Source organism: Pezoporus occidentalis, unplaced genomic scaffold (assembly GCF_034315485.1).
Source record: "Pezoporus occidentalis ecotype Australia unplaced genomic scaffold, CSIRO_AGI_Poc_V1 ctg29, whole genome shotgun sequence".
Classification (NCBI taxonomy): domain Eukaryota; kingdom Metazoa; phylum Chordata; class Aves; order Psittaciformes; family Psittacidae; genus Pezoporus; species Pezoporus occidentalis.
Window position 1 is genome coordinate 6,924,977 of NW_026914829.1, and position 19,289 is coordinate 6,944,265.

The following is a 19,289-nucleotide window of genomic DNA, read 5'->3' on the forward strand; positions in this document are numbered from 1 at the left end:
GTAGGCACATTCAGGAAAATGTTCTGAACTAACTACAGGTGTGACTTTGAAGTATATTAATACAGCTCCCTTTAATCCTGTGTGGACACTGGTCCAGAATTAAAGCACTTTAATTTAATTTTGCATACTTTACTTCAGAAGCAAAGTAATCAAAGTGAAACCAAGACTATAAATATGAGGGATAAATATAGCTTAATCTACTTTTTCAAGATTTCCAAAGTATAGTAAGGAAATTCTTAATTGCAAAATGCTTTGTTCTGAGTAAGAGATTCACACTGAGGTGACCATAACATGCTTTAAAATTATTTAGAACTTTCAACTTCCATGGATAGCAAGTCTTATGCTACTGAATTCTATGGAAAATATATGGATGCAATTTCATGAGACATAACTCTAACTCCATGTGCCACACAACTGGCTCTGTTTTGCTGCTCAGCTAGTATATTGTTAAGTTTTCCAATTCCCTTCAATCTTTTAATTTCTCAGTGCATTTGACTGCATTCTTTTTTTCAAACTTAAACAGGGGAAGTTCAGGTTAGATATAAGGAAGAAGTTCTTTACTGCGAGGGTGATGAGGAACTGTAACAGGCTGCCCAAGGAAGTTGTGGCTGCCCCATCCCCGGCAGAGTTCAAGGACAGGCAGAGTTCAGGTTGGACAAAGCCTTGAGCAACATGCTCTAGTGGAAGGTGTCCCTGCCCACGCCAGAGGGGTAGAACTAGATGATCTTAAGGTTCTTTCCAACCCAACCATTCTATAATTAATTCTATGATTTAGCTAAAATTATATGCTTCCATAATATGTTTCTGTATGATGTATAATTCTATACTTGTGTAAATTAGAAACCAAGCATATTTCTCAAATTCTGGATTCTGTATTCTACTGGCATTCTCATATTCACAGATTAAAGATTGTGAAATGTTTAATAGATTATATGTCTGTATCTTATAATGACAATAGGACATGAGATGCTTAGTAGTTTGGGCTAGACCTTTATCCTTTGCCAGCAATAGAAAAATTACTATAAATTCCATCATACTTTGAAAGTCTTTGCTAAAGCAAGCACATAGCCGAGTGCTGGGCACTCTGGCTGTATGCAGAAGTAGGTGGAAACTAGGGGGCTGTTCAGATGGGCACAGGGCTGTCCTGTGGCAATACACAGGGAACATTTCTAGCAGATGGCATTGTTCCACCAATAGGACTATGACTAGATTTTTGGGGGTAACCTTGTCCCACACTATCATGCTATTAACATTCCTTTTATTCTGTTGCTTACAAGCTAAGTTGTCTGTGTGGGACTTGCATCATTGTAAAAAGCAGAATCCATAGTGAAAACTCATGGAAGAAAAGTCCACGCGGTTTTATTAAAACCGAAGATGATGATATGGCCTCTAGAATAGGAAGCTGATGCTGGCAGGATATGCCAGGGCAAGTATCACCCTGAACTTGCTCTGCACCTTTTTTGTTTTCTTAAACACCATTGTCAGAGACCAGAGGCTGAGGCAAATGGACTTTTTGCCTGATTCAGCCATATTAAAGCAAGTATTCCTTAACTGTTCCAAAAGGATGTTTGTCTTTTTTAGCAATATTTCTTCTCATTCTTTAGGTTTGCATCTCTTCTGTTTTCCTCATAAATGTGGCTATTCTACAGCTGCACCATAAATAGCTTCACACGTTCCTTTCTCTCTAGGGTGAGGAGATTAATACTCTTTCTTTCTCTCCCGACAGAACCATGGTATTTAAGTGTCTTCTCAATTTATGTGAGGCAATGTCTGCAATGTCTGCCTGCCCGCAGTCTGGGCTAGCAGTGGAGAAATAAAAAGTATTTCTCAAATATTAAATTTTCATATCACATTGATCCTATAGCAACATAAATCAAAACTGCAACAGGAAAATTGCTTTGAGGGAACAAGACATTGTGGAACTGGAAGGTTGTTAGGAAAAATGTAAATGAGGCAGCATCTATGCTTTTATACGGCTGTAGACTGGATAAAAGCTTACGTGGCTTTGGGGAGGTTGTATCACTCAGACGAGAAGAATTTGGGGCTTTGATCTCTTAAAAAACGGTATTTGTAGAAATGCAGTCTGTGACTACTTGACTTCTGCAACAATACTTGCTAGTGTAGTTGTGGTACTGGGAAAGAAAGTGGGCTAGTGGCTAAACAGCAAGAATGCAAAGTCAGGAAATTGCTGCTTGCTTAGTAACAGATTTCACAAAGCTTGCTAGAAAAATCTGTGTATTTTGGCTTCCAGTATATATAGCACTTTATTATTAATCACGATTTGTTGTTTGATTCCAGTAATAGCAAACTTTGAAAAAGAGGCAAAAAGATAAGATGTAGTTTCCAGATATGAAGATATTATTTGAGAGATACATATTTCAGGATTAATTCATTAATACATAAGTAAGCACTTTCAGATCATTGCACTGAAACTGCACTATAAAGGAAGCATGTAATTTGTTTTATCATGTCCAAAGCCCGTTATTAATGTAGCAAATAAGGAACACTTTAAATGTCAGGAAAGGGTAGAAGTTACAAGTAAACAAAATTCTTCTTAAGTCACACGTGAGTTATAAAAACCCCTGGCTTTCTTACTGCAGAGCAGTATTTCAGTCTTGGCTAGATTGAAGAACACTTATTCTTCCAAAACATTTTCATTAATGATCATTTGTTACACAATGGCAAATAAACACAGGACCTATTCATCAGTGTCTTCCCAGTCATGGCCAAAGTAGCCTTTCATGGCACTAGAAGAAAACGCAAAGGGAGACAGTGCCAACTGCATCACCTGCTTCTAGTCTCTCATCTTCTCATGTCAACATAGAGAGCACTGGCGGGCAGCATCCATCACTTCCTTGGACACATTCCAGGAGCGATTGCTAGTGTTGGAGGCTGCCCTTCTCCACACATTTCCTTTAACCTTTCTTGTCCCCCAAAATCAACTTTTTGTTCTCCTTGTATTTCTTTTTTACTCCAGCCCTTTCTTTGCTCAGAGGGCCGGAAGGTTTGGTTACAGTTGGATAGCAGCTGGCACTAAAATGGAGAATGACAGCTAACATGGTTTAAATAGGACTTAATTAAAACTTTTTAGCTCCTTCCTGCATGGTCTAGTGAGAGCTTATGCGCTCACTGCATCACTGCAAAATACTTGCAGAATAATTAGCCCCAGGAGAGTCATATACTGGTGTCTTGAGATTCTCCCTCCACAATGAGTAGTTTCCTTTGTTATCTTTCCACTGCCAATGTCAACCGGCAGAAGCAGCATTAAACTGGAGTATTTCTGGAGTATTTTTCTTTGCCAATCACTTTCTTCTGTCTGTCAGATTTTTTTTTTTTTTGTGAGAACTGGCCTCATAACCCTCTGAGCAAAGAAAGAACATGGAGGTGACCTTTGCACTCTTTAGAGTCCTTGTGCTGTATATTTGGACCAAAACTGTAAGGTAACAGGTATGAACTGTGTCTCCAAAGAAAACTGAGTCTTTCTCTGCTATAGCCTGTCATACCGCCATAGTACAGAGATGTCAGTCATGGCCAGAGCAGCTGCACTGTTAAGATAGCTGTGTGTAGGCAAATCAGTCCCCTTTTTTCCCCAATACACTTGCTCAGATAACAGTGTAACTAAAAACCAGAAGTCCCTATCTGCAGTAGAAGTGCTCGGCCTGTTTGGAGTGCTGGTGTATCAGGTTGAGATCACCACTTCTCCAGGCAGAGAAGGCCTAAATCTGCTACTAAAGTTTTACTGTTGACTCAAATGAAATGCTAGGGAGTTTTCTTTAAATTTAACTCTTTACTAGCTCTCCTGCAAAGCAGATCACTGAGGATCTAGAGGATGATGCATGTTCTATTACATTTAATATTCTTGTGTGAGTCTGGGCTATCTCTCTCATGAGCACTATACACTGAGGTTTCAATATTCAAAAGTTAGTCTCACAATTTTGCATTTTCATTAGGTTTTGATAAGTCAAAACTGTAAATGAACTAAATATCTTGAAAAACTGCTTCTGACCAATGGCTGGGTTTAAACCATGACACCAACGCAATACAAAATGCAGTGCACCTCAAAAAAATGGGGACTACACTCACATCAGACTATGACATTTGTTTCCTGTGCACAATGAAATTTTAGTACTTGCAATCTTCTGAGTGCACTTCAATCCAGTGTACGCATTGCAGAGAACAGCACTGTTTCAGGTCATTTTGGTTAAACTCTTTTGTTCCTAGGAAAAAGTTTGGAAAAAGACTGGTGGAAAAGAAAAGGAATGCAATACCAGAGAGGCTGCGTGTCCCAGTGGTATGCTTTATCTAATATCCTATTTCCAGTAGAGAATTGATTTACACTACTGCAAGAAATCCTGTAGAAGAAAATAATGGAATATATTTGCATAAAGCTTTATTATTAACATCTAGCTTGTGAAAATTAGTATATTTCCTGAAATCTGAGTCTTACACATTGTGTTTGCTTTTTTGGTTTTAGTTGTGTTAACCTGATGTTCTTCTTACCATAAATTTCCTGTTTCTTGAGTACTGATTTGGTAACATTCTTTGGAAATTGTTTCAGAAAGTGTGAATTTGCAGTTGAAAAATATCTGTTTCCTCTTCACTTATAAATGCACTATTTTTCGACTAAATGAATACCTCCTTGTTTATTAGCTGATAAGAAGAAGCAATTCTATTTGGTCTACCTACCTTTCCAGTCTGTTTCTACATACGCTTATTCCATTTCTTCTTACTGATTTCTGGTTTAAAGCATAGTGTCAGTCTATATTCATAGGAGCATTTTTCTGTGTCTAAAAATCGTTATCATCAGTTCAGGCCTTGTTCTATTTTTGCTATGTCATCCCTGGGGACATAAAATCTCTATAATAAATTGTAATGACAGAGTATAAATTAATTTAGCATGCATTTAAATGCACTGAATATGTTTCCTCTAAGACTTTTTGTATTTCTTGAACTGACTTCCAGTTGATTCAACCAACTGTCAATTATTTTAATATGTATATTTTCCATAAGTATGTTGCTTTTCTCTTACATATTTTCTTTGGACAAAGGACCATACTGAGTAAGTTATATGCCAGGCCACAAACAGCTTTCTTGTACATGTCAGTATTTTAAATCAAATTGGTTTTGCCATCAATAAGAATGGAGTTTGGCTAGGGACAAAAGATTTCCTTCCCCTTACAGGGCTGGACCTCACTTTTCTATTGGCAAGGCTTAAAATAGTCATGTAAGAGTTCAGAAAATAAGATTAGACCATTTTAGGGTGTTTTCTGGCTCCTAAAACTGCTATATTTTACCACTTACATTAATTGGAAATTGCACTTAAGTTCCAAAATCACACAAAGTTCCAAAAAAGTAAAATGCAATCTTCCTCAAATTGCTCTAGAACAGTTTTTCTGTAATAAATGTGACCTATGCATGTGTATAGAAGGGTGAAATAGAAATATTTTATTTGAGTAAGCTTAGACATTGAGATGACTTGCAGAACTCATGTACTGTAGTCATCTAGAATTTATATGCATTAAAATTGCACATCATATCACACAGTTTGTATTCCCTCATACATATTACATGTGTTTTAGCTTAAAGTATTGTTAGGGAGCTGCTGGAAAGTATGGGGGAAAACACAAAGAAAAAAGTCTTGCCCTCCCTGGACTCTGTTATTCCTAGTTGCTGAACCTCTTCCCCTTTTGCATTTTGGAAGATGTAGCCCTGGCATTGCTTATTTTTGTGAATTTTGGTATGGTTATCACTAGATGCCTACAGCAAAAACCTAAGAGAGCTAAGATGAAAAGACAAAACCACACAGTGTTTTTGTCCACCAATTCAAAAGGGAGAATAACTGAGATTAGACATCTAGGCATTTAAAATTTCATAGGATGAATTCCAGCGTAGGTATCTGGCATTATCAGCTTCCAGAAAGTGAAAAACACTTGCTTCTAAATGGTGGTAGGAATCCAGGAAAGGATATACAGATACTCCAATGCCTGTGCTATGTTCTAGAAAAGTTGCCATAAAGACAGTTTTCACCATAAAATGACTAAGAGTGGGACACCGTGGGAGAAGAAGGTTGTCTCTCTAATGCTTGTGATGCATGCCCAGCACTGCTGGGAAGCGATGAACCTCATCTTGCTGGCAATAGTCTCCAACAGCTTGGTTAAACACTCTGAGTGCCAAGTACAGCTGAGAGGTTGCTGGTGGGGCAGCAATGGTGGATGTGTGGTCTCCAAAGCAGTGTGTCTCACTGTTCCTGGGCTTATTTTTACCTCTTGTTTAGAGAAGCAGCACTGCAGCTGTGGTCACTTCTGCACAGCTTGCAAGAATTTCAGAACAGGCATCTATGGCAAGGTTGTAAAGGGTGGTAGAACCCTTGCATAAAATACTGATTGTGGAAGAGATGAGTGAGTGACACCATGAATATCAACAAGGATTTGCAAGGCAAACCCTGAGGGCTATCGGGATAGATAAAGAACCTGAAAATATTGTGTGCGTACCTGACAGCATGGCAGCATCCAAAGGGCCTGCAGCCTGAAGTCACTGATGAACACTGAAGCCATTAAAAGTCATGCAGTTACATGGTATGATGCAGAGGATCATCTGTTTACTGCTCTTTCCTACCTTTCCCATTTTGGCTTTCTGCCTCCTGAAAGCCTGGTGTATTCCGCCAAAAGAACTCCACCCTTTTCTCTCTTGGGTGAGAGCCTGGCATAAAAGAGGAAAGGAAGAACAAGTTTTTCAGTAGCATAAAGTTTTGCCAGGCCATGAAGTGTCTGCTAAAATCATGCTGTCTGGCTTTGCTTCCAAAACAGTTCAGCCTCCCACTTTCAAAAACATGAAACATGGGAGTCAGAGACAAAGGCTGCATTTTCTGTTACTTTTCTTGCTTTCTTTTTTAATCCCTGCTCTGTTTTGCATGTCTTAAGGGAGACAGGATGAGCCTTCAGAACAAAATCATCAATTTTTCCTCATAATGATATTTATAAAGATGTCCATAACATTTTAAACACCATGCAAGGAGTTCCTAAAAGGGGATTTCACAGCCTTTCTCTGCATGCAACTGAGAGAAACATAACAATGTAGTTGCTTAGAAGAAGAAAATTTGTATTTGTTTTGTATTCTTTTTCATCCTGGGCAGTTCCAGTCTGTGGATGTTAGATTATTATTCTGGAAAAATCTTTGGATTATATGTGTATAATTAATTTTAAGAGGAAATAATACATTTGTAAGCACAAAGTCTGTAGAACAGAAAGTAATATTCTTTATAGAAGAACAAGAGGCAAGGCTCAACCATGCCTTGGGTCTTGGAGACAAATAGAAAATGTGGATTGAAATTCTCACCTCTCTCAGGTCAACTGGATTGATTTTTAGTGACCAGCGCCACGATTTCACACTGAAATCCAAATCTTAAGAGAAAACCTAAGGAAACAAATTAAAAACTTAATATAACTAAAAAAGACCAAAGCCATATAGTTAATTTTGTGTGTATTGGGAGTGCTGTATGGATTTATTTGTGAGAACAAAACTGAGCAGAATCATAAGTATTTGCAGGATTCAAGCCTAATGGTAGAGATGGTGTTTCAGGTAACTGTAAGAAACTTATTTGGTCTTTTCAGTGGTCTAAATACAATACTCAAATCAAATGAAATTGTTGTTTGCTACTTAAAGTTACTCAAACGTGTCAAAGTAAATTATAAACTCTCAGCTCTGCCTACTGAATATTTTTGTTTATAAATTTGAAGAAGGCATGAGAGGTTAAAGATCTAGTTATAAATTGACCCAGCTTTCTAGAAGAAAACCATACTAAACTTGATCTGTCATTCATAACTGAAATGTGTTTCATCTCTTACCCTCTTGAGATGTGGTTAATATTAACAGAAGATGTGAAAGGGAATTCTGGTTTTAGTCTTGCAGGAGATGGAATTGAAAATGAGATGAAGAGGATTTTATGTGTAAACATTGTAAAACTATAGGCTTTTCCAGTCCTTCAAACACTTGTGCACTTGCTTTATGCACATCAATATCATTTTGTAAAGTTCATTTTCAAGACCAAGGTCTAAAACTAAATTGGTGTAAATTCCATGATTTCAGGTTCAAGTGAAGTGAATGTGTCTTTTGTGCAGTTAGGTAATAAATTATAGTTAGCTACACAGCATTCCTAAGCCATTACAGAAATCCATAATCAGTACAGAAGCGAGATTATAGTTGAAGCCATAATGCCTCTGAAGTTCATGGTTACGGATTTGGGTGTTTTATTACAGAAAAAGTGGTGTTTTTTCATTAATTTGTAATTGACTCCATGGGTGTCCATATGCCACTGACAGGGAATTAAAACTACTTTCCTTATGCACGGGTGGCACATGGAGCAACCAGCCTGTGGGAGATGGTGTTCCAGCCCTGGGGTGAGCCCTTTCCTGGCTTAGCAGGTAGGAGCACATTGCAGATGAAAACACCCTCAGCAAAGCATTGCTGTGGCTAAATTGCTGCTGTGTGGCCCCCAAGCAGATCAGGCAATCAAAGAAGACTTGTGTGTCTTTCTTGAGGGATGCTTGAGGGTTATGGCCTTTCATTAAATCACAGTAATGTTAAGCAAGCAGAACAACCAAAAATGTCTTTTTAGTATACTTCCATGGTTCTTTGGGCATCTAACCTTAACTGCGTGTTGAAAATTATGGATAAATGAGTGCCTGGGTGGGGATTTTTATGAAAAAGTATGGTAGCACATAGAATCATGGAATAACTGAATGGCTAGGGTTGAAAAAGACATTAAGTTCATCTCGTTCCAACCCCTCTGCCACGGGCAGGGACAGTTTGCTCAAAGCCATTGAAGCCATTTCTATGTGTTTGAAACGAGACATGTTGAAAATACCAGGTGGTACATAGGGTATTAAATCCGTACCGTTCAGCGACTTAACTGGGAGCTACTGGGACACACTGGACTCCCAACTAGATGCACCAGGCTTTTCTGCCCTGGCTGCAGGCCTCCTCGCGACGAAGGAGGCTGGAAGGGGAAGACGTGCGGTGCCTGTCTCGGCCCAGGCTGCGGGGCATAGCTGAAGAGCCTGCCTTTCCTGAGGTGCACCCCACCAATCCGTGGCGGGGAGGGCTCGGCTGGTACTTCTGGACCATCTAAGGTGGTGTCGGGCCGCCTCTGGCGTCGTGGGGGTACCGCTGCCCCAGCACCACGGACAGGCTCGACTGCACCTCAGAGTACCCCGCGCCGATATTCTGCGGTCACCGCTGCCTGGGCAGAGCCATCCGCACCACCCACTGCACCCTGCGGCCCCTCTTCGGCGGGACCTGAACGGGCCCTCAGGGGGACCTTGTTCCTGGGGTCCTTCCCGTGCCAGCAGAAGGCTGCGGGGGCTCTTCACCTGCGGGGCAAGACCCGGGGTGCTGCCAGGGTCTGACTGTAAGGGAGGGCCGACCCCCGCCAGAGGCCCGGCGCTGTCAGAGCTCGGCGGGCACCGCGCCGGTTGCCGGAGTGACGGGGAAGCCCCCTCCCTCCCTCCTTGCCCCCGCCCCGCAAATATGGCAGCGCGGCAACGGTGAGAGGCGGCCCGAGCAGGGAGCGGTGGCAGGTGAGGAGCGGCACAGCGGGGAGGAGGCGCCCCCGCCTCTGCGGGCGGGATCCTCCTCACACCCGGCTCCCCTTAGCCGCCAGGCCGGGTGGGGGGGCCCGGGCCGCTAGCAGGCCGGCGGGCGAGGCGTTCGCAGGGGGCGGGCTCCCGGCACCGCTAGGCAGCGCTCCTCCTTCCCTCCAGCCCCGGGAGCCCCCGGCCGGGTGACAGCCGTGCTGTGCCGAGCCGAGCCGAGCCGCCCCGGCCGGGGCCGCGGAGGCATCACCCGCTGCTTCCTGGCTCCCTCTCCGCCGGGACGAAGGGAGGCGGGAGCCGCCACCTTCGCGCCCGCCATGTGGAAGCTCAACAAGAGCAGCAAAGTTCTGCTGGACGACTCGCCCGAGGAGGAGGAGACGCGTCCCCGCGGCCCGCCGCCCGCCGCCGCCTGCGCCGCCGCCGCCTTTTCGGCACCCCAGGTAGGAGCGCGGAGCCCGGCGGCGGGTGGGGACGGCCGACGGCGGCGGTGGAGCCCCGCGGCGGCCGAGGACGGGTCGTGAAGCTCGGCCCCGCGCCGTGCTCCCGCTCCTCTATGGCTGCATGAGTAATCACTTTTCCCACCGCTGGATATGCCGGGAGCCTGGCTGTGGCTGGTGAACAGGGTGCTTGCGCGGGGCGTGCAACTCTCACCCCATAATTTGGGGTGCTTATTGGTCTATCCTGCCCTGTTTTCTTCCAGCAGCCGGCCTCTGGCACTGCTGAGACTTGCTGTCCTTCATTCCAGTGGCTTCATACCGCAGGGTACTTTCTCTCCCAGCTCTAGGCAGGGGCTCCGCAACCCGTCTGTTAAGCACAATACATTAAACGGTAATTTGCAAGAACATGATCTTCATTTGCAGATGTGTGCGTGTTTGTGTGAAGCACTGGTGTTTTGATAGGATTGCTTTTTCTATAGTTTCAGTAGTGGTATTTGGCTATCTTTAAAAAGCCCTAACCTTATTCGAAAGCTTTCATTGTTAAATGATAAGTTAAATATCAGCGATGACTTTCTCAAAGTACTGGTTGCCTAATAAATACAGCCTGATAAGGAGGGTATGGGTTGGGTATCAGGCAAAACTGCTAAAAGAATTTTTGTTGACTTGCTTTCAAAAACTTAACAAGTAGGCATCAATCCGGCTCGGAAGCCTGTTACATGGGCCAGTACTTCTTTGTTGCCGAACTGATCTTCTGTTGCCACAGAGTATCTGTAGATGTATGAGAAATTGCAGGAGACCGGCATACCTAGCCCAAGCAGTTGCTCAGGGCCACAAACTGGTGAGATTTGTATTCCAAAGAAAGTACAAAAACCCACCTAGTTTACTGCCCTGTGACTCTCCTGCACTCCAGCTCTTCCAAGCAAAGTAGGCATCTGGATAATCTACCTTCTGCTTGAGTTTCTGGTTGCTGGCTGCTATGGGTTGTCAGCATGTGTGGCAGCTGCCTCTCCCAGTTGCATCTGTTATTCCCTCCATCTTCCAGTGAGCAAAATCATTGGTCTGCTCCCCAGTCCTCGTTTGCACTGCCCTGAACAGTTTGCATTAGAATTCTAGCTGTTGCTACTTGTTTGGCAGCAGCTATCATATGGATGATTAGGATCTTCTCCTATGAGAGTGGAAGAACAGATGCTAACTTTGGAGACCCTCTTCAGGGAATGAAGAGTGATTGTGGTGTTGGAGGCCACCTGAAGTATCTCTCACAGACTCTCATACAACATCTAACTTCTCTCTACTACAGTTCCTACCTCAGGTGCTTGGAAGCTTCCACTGCTTTCACTAAGCTGCTGGCTTTTGCTATCCACAGCCTTCCTAGACTTGCCAACCTCCTGAAAACCTCCCTGCACACCAAAGGTTAGCTTCCCACTAAAAGTAAATTAGTTAAATTGGTTAGTAAATCCCACTGCTGCTCTTCTGTATCACAAATACTCCAAATCCTCTTTGAGGCTCCTTGACCTTAGCCTCCCAGTCAGAAAATGATTCTTCAGAATCGTGTCTTGTCCTGACAATTCTCCCAATTCTCTACTTTAGTAACAGATGTTGGTTGTGGTTTTTTTTGTTTGTTTGTTGATTTGGTGTGTTTTTTTTTTTTTTCCTCCTTTTATTTGGGTTTGGAGGTTTTGTTTGTTTGTTTTTGTCCTGTCCAATTGTATTTACTGTCCTGGACCTCTCTTCCATTAGCAGCAGTCTCAATTTGTAGTGATGATGACAATAATTTCTGGTGCAAATGATTTGCCATTTTCCTAAATTTTAAGAAAAGTCCTTTCCAACTCCCTCAATGTCTATTACCAATGGCACTGGAAAATAAAAGATGTTGTTTTGTATTGGAGGAGGCAGGGAAAAAACCAAATTATTCTAAGGCACTAAATGAAATATAAGATAAAGGATTTGGAAAAGTTAGAGAGGTTGTAGTGTAGTTTGGCAAAGAAAGTGGAGACCATGAGCTATTAGTTGTTTTGTCTGTTAAAGTCAAGAAGATTGGATAACTGAGAGGAAAAAAAAACCCAAAACAAAAACCCCAACCCCTCCCTCAAAATATTTAAATTAGTAGTTATCTTAGAGTGTATGTACGCTTTAAGAAAGGATAGACTATATTGAAAACTATGGACACTTGATTGTCATTGTAATATTTGTGATCTACCAAAGGCAGCTTCTAGGTCAGCTGTAGTTATAGTATGTCTAAAACATGGCTTGGACAGGTGTCAAGGAGAAAGTGTGAGGTGCTCGTTCTGCTTGTTATAGCTGATTCATTTCTAGGACCTTCCTTTTAGTCTTTGATATCTTTGAGGTTTAATCAGAACCTGGTTTTGCTCCCAATAAAATGACTTCAAGAGAGTAAAATCCAGTAATGTGTAGCGGAATTTGGTAATGATCTGCATTTTGCTGCTGCTGCGTCCTGACCTGTTGTCCAGGCCCCTGATTTTGGAGGACAGTAGCACCACCAGAGCTTGGAGGAGTGAGGGGGCAGTTCTCTTGGTACCTTAGCTATACATGAGAAAGTTTCAGTCTTCCTCAGCCTCTGCTCTTTTTAAGCTGTCATGGTACAGCCTGCTTAGACTGTGAATGGAGGATTACCTCATCAAGAGGAAAAGAATCCAGGGCTTCCCTATTTTTCTGTCTTGAAAGCCAAAATCCGGATAATTTGAGTGCTTTTCAGTAACTTAGGAAACCCCAGCATTAGATTTCATGCAGAAATCTACTGTTAGATTTAATTTCCTCTTTTCTGATATATCATTTGGTAAAAGAGATGAACCACAGTCATCACATTTTTACTTTGATTTGTGATATGTTGTTTTCCTCAACAGCTATATTGTGTCTTTATTTTTATTTTTATTTTTAATGGGCAAATGGGAAGAAAATCCTTAAGCCTGTGCTATCCAAGCTATAAATAATGCTAAAAGTTTCTACTTCAAAAGAAAGAAATGGATAGTCGCATCTGTGCCATTAAAACAGACCAGGTTGAAAGTGTTCCAGAGTAATGAGATGTTGGTGCTATAAGCTGCTTCTTTAAAGCTGAGAAGGAGTGAAGAAGTTCTCACTGTGCAACCTAATAATTAGGACATTGCAGGAACAGACAACAACAAAGAGCTAGGCTACTATAAGTTAAAAAACCCCCGAACCCCAAGAAACAACAACCCAAAGCACCCTTTGTTACTGTACAGAAATTCTGATCATCTTGGTTGTGAAGCCTGATGGGGGCTTACTCAAGCAGACATTTGAATTTGTAGAATTTTATAATTTTTACATAGAAAAGCTTAGTTTGATCTGAAAAGAGAAGCTTTGACAGTTCTGGTTTTGTGGAATACAAAATGGTTTGATTTTATTTCGGGGAGAACAAAAACAAATTTTAGAACATGAAAATTGCAATGGGAGGGAATTGTCAGCCTCTGTCCACTTTTTAGCAAAAGTTCCTGCATACATACAAGTGCTTTGAATTGTTAACACTTACTTAAAACAGTAAGGTGTTTCCTGAGATAAGAAAGACAAGTAAATTTTACAACAGTACTTGTGTAAATAAATGTGTATGGGTTTTTTTTTAGACCAGACAGTTTTAGGCTGAATCTTAGAAGTTAATTTTAATTTATGCTTTGAAGCATAAATAGTTTTTAATTCATGCAATGAAGGTGCTTTAATGGCTGAAGTTACAATTAATATATGAAGGCAACTTAACACACACAAATAACACACGTTATGAAATGAAATTAATGTGCCTTTTTTTGTGTGTGTGTCTCTCAAAATATGCCAGAAATGTGCAGTGATGCACGCCAAACTTGCATTCAGTTTTTGTAATATAGTCATTATGTTTCAAGCCGTAGTTATATTTTTGGGAAGGGAAAAATGTTGAGTTTTGGCTTCTGGAAGGCGATGCTGTGGCAGTCATGCGAAGTTCTCCTTCATGCAATCCTGGTGTCATTTCGTCAGTTCTCAGAGATGTCAATGCTGTGTCAATATTGCACTTAGCTCTGATGTAAAATGGTACTCAACTTCAAAATACATCTGTATTGTAGGTTGTTAGGCTGACCTGTATTATCTAATGCAACTTTATCTTTCATGTAAAGATATTTCAGATCCTTAGCCTTGATCTGTTTCCCTGATAGTATTTTTTGTTATGTTCAAAGAGAATATGTTTAAAAGTATGTTTTATGCTGAGTTTTGTTTAGACTTGCTCACTGGATGTTTTAAAGTTGGCTGTATAGAATTTTAGTTATCTATTTTAATGAAGATGTTTAAGTCTGTGGTACAATTTTAATACTGGCTTTCATCTTGGAATGAGTCGAACTCAGACAGGCCGTGCAGGAATGGGTGGGAGCTGAGCAGCATTTCTTATATTCTACTAATACGTTGAATGAGGTTTTTTTTTTAATTAAAAAATAAAGCAGACAGTGTTAATCCAGCTAATGCCTTTCCTTCATTTTCTAACCATTTCAGTGTGTCTCAGGCTCTGCCTGCAGTACTTTTGTAATTCCTTCATACCTTCTTCTCTCTGCTAGTCTGTTTTTTCCTTTCATTAGAGTTGTTCTTGTGACATTTCAGTGACATTTTCCTGGCTAAAATCCATCACCTGTATTCTGTCATCAGTCTTGAGCATTAGCTTGTGGGACTGACAGCAGAGACTTTCCTGAGCCCTCCCTTGCCCTGCCTTTCTTGCTTTTCCTCCTTCTTGTCACGTTCATCTTTCAGCAGCTTCTCGAGTGGGTCCTGTTTCTTTCTTACAGTCTTCCAGGAGACTGCAGAGCTGACTGTATCTTTTGGGGCTTTAGGCTTTCTTCTTTTTAATCCCTTTCATTTCTGAGGTGCTTCACTTCCTCATTTATACCATCATCTTTACACAGTTGACCTGGATCAGATCTTCTCAACTCTTATCCTCTTGCTGTGGGTTTATTCTGACTCTTAGAAGTCCTACAAAGCACTTACTGTATGGTTGGCCTCCAGCTATAGGCAACATCAGTATCTCTTTCTTTCAGTCAAGCCTGTAAGCTGGAGGTTGTCAGTGTTTTTTATCTGTTGTGCAAAAGAGAATTTGTGTCCGATACTTTACTGCTGTTTCCTTTATAAAAGTCCAAGTTCGGGTGTGTGGTTTTTTGTTTTTTTTTTTTTTTTTTGGTAACATTATTATTTTTCTTTCTGTCTAGACAGCAGAAATTCTTGTGCAGACCCTCACTTCCCATCTTGGTGGTGATTACTTCCTCTGCAGCTCTTAATACTTATGCTGCATTTCCCCATCCCCTAGTCCCTGCAAATCCCGTACCTGAATGTTGTTGCTTATGGCATGAAGTTTAAGTCCTCCTCATCTTTTGATATCCGTTTCTTCAGCTGGCCTCCCTTTGTCTCAGGAAATTTACATTTAAATCTCTGTCCTTGCTTTCAAGGTTTTCCTTCGTACATCTCCTTCCTCTCCCCCATTTGTCATTTTTATCACTTGTATCTTTCCTCGAGCCAGTTCTGCTTTACCAGTTCCGGTTGCCTCAGTTTGTCGTGAGCCATGGCTGTCTTCTCCTCCAGTCTAATACAGAATTATCCCCTTTTACTGATCTACAAAACCACTATCTTCTCAACTGCTTGAGATCCACTTTCCTTAAGCTATTTGTTGTGTCTTCATGGAGGTTTGCAAGGTGTTTTGGCACCATATTCTCCTAACAGTGCTGGACTTGCTACTATTTATATATGAGCTAAAAAAATGTGTTCTTTGAAAAAGAATTGATCTTTTATATCTCATTAATTCTTTACTGGCAAAATAGGTTTATATTTCTTTTTCTTGCTTTGATAGAAACTATTTGCCAGATTGCATGAGGACATCTGTAACTTAAGTAGACTTTTTAGAAGTCACTGAACACATTGCCAGGTAGACTATCTTTCAGTTCTGTCATCATCAGAGATATACATTGCCAACAAGTTTTGCCACTGGTTCTGGAGTGAAGAACTCCAGGATGGGTCTGTGTGAATACTATAACCAAAAATAATGTGTTCAACCTGTTTTGCGGAAATTATACTATGAAAATATTGCCATTACTCATGCAAGTACTTTTAAAGATACATAATTTAACTGCAAATGCCATGACCGAATAAAAACTGTATGTCAGGTACTATCTTTTGAGTAAGCATCTGTTGGTTTGTTTTCTGGATCAGAAAAAAGGAAATACGAACTTCCAGTATGAATAAGTTGTTAAAAATAATTATCAGATTTATCAGTCAGAAATCTCATGAAAATTGAAAACTTCACTAGAATATTTGAATTATTGCAGCAACTAAAGTAAAATTAATTATTTGACTTTAATTTTATTTCATCAATGACACTGATGGTATTTTGATCTTAATACAGGTGTTTCCATTTCTTGAAACATATTTGAAAGATTGTATGTTGGGTAAAACTAAATTCTTAATGAGCTGAGCTTTTTAAATTTTTTTAAGGTGCTTAATCTTTAGTAAAATTCTCCCAAAAATATTTCAGAGAAGCAAAGTCTGCGTAAGAAGTGTTATAACCACTTACTACGGAGATGCACAATAATGTGAACAATTAATAGAATAACCTCATGTATTGATGTAGAAACAGAGAGCACTGGAATCTGGTGTTCTGATGTTTCTCTTTGTAATGCCAATAAAATGCAGAACTACAAAAGTATTCTTATGTAAATACTTACATTCTGAAATTAATCTTCTCCAGTATGTTTGCCCATTTGTATCAATTGACAGTAAAAATACGGAAATAATTTAGTCTATTTTAACATGTAGTGGAATGTGAAGCAATAACTGAAGTGGTTGAATAGAACAAAGTTTGTAAAAATGCTAAATGAGTTCTTGACAGCTGTGGATGCTGAAGGAAAGAGCATCATCTTAATTTTGATTTATTCAGTATTAATACTAATTTGAAAGATGTAAACATATGAAATCTGGTTTTCATCTTCCAGTCAGTCTGTTGAATAATAGGTACTTAACAAAGATTAGGGCCTGGAAGATGGAAACATTTCTAAATTCATTGGATGTGTTGTTGGCTGTATCTGAAATAGCAGTCCAGACTTTTAAAGTCAGTGGTCTGATGAATTATATTTTAGAAGCATGTTTCAAAATTAGTGTTGTCTACTTAATATATCTCAAGATGAAAGTGTAATTAACATACTTAGATTTTTAAATTTTCCTTTTCTTTATCATAGAATCATAGAAAAGTTTGGATTAGGAGGGATGTTAAAGATCATCTAGTTCCAAACTCCTGCCACAGGAAGGAGCACCTTCCACTAGACCAGGTTGCTCCAAGTCGCATTCAGTCTGGCCTCAAACGCTTCCAGGGATGAGACATCCACAACTTCTCTGGGCAACCTGTTCCAGTGTCTCACCATCCTCACAGTAAAAAATTTCTTCCTAATGTCTAATTTATGGACAAAGCATTTTCAGTTTTGCCCAAGGCTGGCAGAAGAAACATTCAGGATAAGAGTCACTGGCACTATTTAGTCATAGTGCTGTTTAAAATGGCTTATTGTCATAATGTAGATGGTTTAAGTGTAGTGAGCAGTCTGGAGTGGAAAAGTATTTTCTATCAAAGAGAAAAATGAGTTTAAAATACTGAAATAGTCTTGAGCATGAACAGACTTCAGAAATGCCCAGGTTAACATTTTTTGTTGATGATAGTAATAGGAAATTTTCAGTTTACACCATCTGCCCTGATGGCTAGTTTGGTTCAGTTACTTGCTTTAGGGACACAAAAATGGAAGATTGAGATCTATCAGTAGATGAAATACGGACAAGACTAATGAAATCTTGATTTCAGTCGAGGCTACCTCTGCCAGAAGGAAGCAGAGGCAATTCACAGTTTAGCATGGAGTTATGTTTGCTGGACTCATAGTCTCGTGTTCCAGAAGAAAGCTAGGTATGACTGTGTAATGCATCCTCTATTTGTTAAAGTTGCAAACTTTGTTTTTCCTCAAAGAGGATGTTAAGCTTGGTGTGAGAATTCAGGTATAGTTCAGCTTTATTTTTCAGTAATGTTAAAAGTTCAAAACAGTATACTGGTTTCAGTGCCCATTTATATTTGATCACTGCTGCCTCAATTTCCTGACTTAGAAAGCATATGGTCACACATTGATCTTTTCCAGGTGTGTATTATAGGTGCAATGAAGAAAATGAGGCTCACTGCCACTGATCTTCAACTGATAACTTTCTTCTCACCCATGTTTTAGGGCATTTTGCATTGGTTTTGATTCAGTTCTAAAATTAGGCAGAGTGACATCTGCTCATTTCATTTGATGTTACAGCAAGACCCTACTCAAACCCAAGGAAAAGGTTTCTTTTGTTAGCTCTATTTTAAGATGGTGATCTGGCAGTGTGATCTCTTCTTCCGAATCTGTGCTGTTTCTGGCCAGGCTGTGTATATGTAGTTGTTCAACTGTTTGGTTTGTAATCAGTGTTTTGGGACTCTTTCCAGCTTCAGAGGTTAACTTTCAGGTTTGTGATTTCCTGAGTGATTTTTTATTTTTTTTTTATTTTTTTTTTTTAATTTTTTTTTTAACCTTCCTGTCTTCTATTTCTAAATTACTTCATGAGGTTTGCGGGATACTGGCAATTCTGTTAAATTCTAACCCTGGATTGTATCTCTTGAGTTTGTTTTGGGGTTTTTCCCACTTGAATGATACGTTTGTGGTTCATAATCTAATTTTCACTTACAGGCATGATAACCTAGACTTTAAATTACACTCAGTCCTTGATGGGATGTGATGATAGCCAGAGAGGATATAATAGGTCAGTATAAGGGCAAGAATTTGTACCTAAAGGACCTTCTCTTTTAATAATAGCTTGTTTACTCTTACATGTGCTTGGCTTTGACAGCTAGTGTGTGTACGATAAGAAGGTTCCACAAATGGGTAGAGAAAATCAATAATACACCATTATGGACTATAGCAAAAAAAGGGCATACAGGGTGAGGTGATGCTATTATTTGCCTTAACACTTTGATGTCCAGTGTTTCTTATCTTGGCCTGAATTATGAAAGTGAATGATCTAAAGAGTCTAATTAATTACTTTACCACAAAGGAAGCTGAGGGAAGTAGATTACAATTTTGATCTCTGTACAAAAAGGTTTGTGTGCTAGTTGAATTAATCCCTTGAGTACCTTATGGTTTGCAGTATGTCCAACAAAAGGGCACTTGTTTCCTTATGAAAACACACTGTGCATACCAGCCTTCCCCTGCCAGAACTGGAAGGCTATTCAAGTTGCTGA

At 40.2% G+C, this 19,289-nt stretch overlaps 1 protein-coding gene across 2 annotated transcripts in view; it reads left to right on the forward strand.

The window, feature by feature from the left end:
• The first annotated feature begins 9,340 nt into the window (after positions 1-9,340).
• The window catches only part of TDRP (testis development related protein), a 28,967-nt gene continuing 19,018 nt past the window's right edge, over positions 9,341-19,289 (forward strand). The window contains exon 1 of one of the 2 annotated variants that reach the window (XM_062626280.1): positions 9,341-10,030. In XM_062626280.1, coding sequence (XP_062482264.1) covers positions 9,908-10,030 — 123 coding nt within the window. In that variant the 5' untranslated portion in view covers positions 9,341-9,907. The remainder of the gene's footprint in view (positions 10,031-19,289) is intronic. The other variant, XM_062626281.1, reaches the window with a different exon arrangement.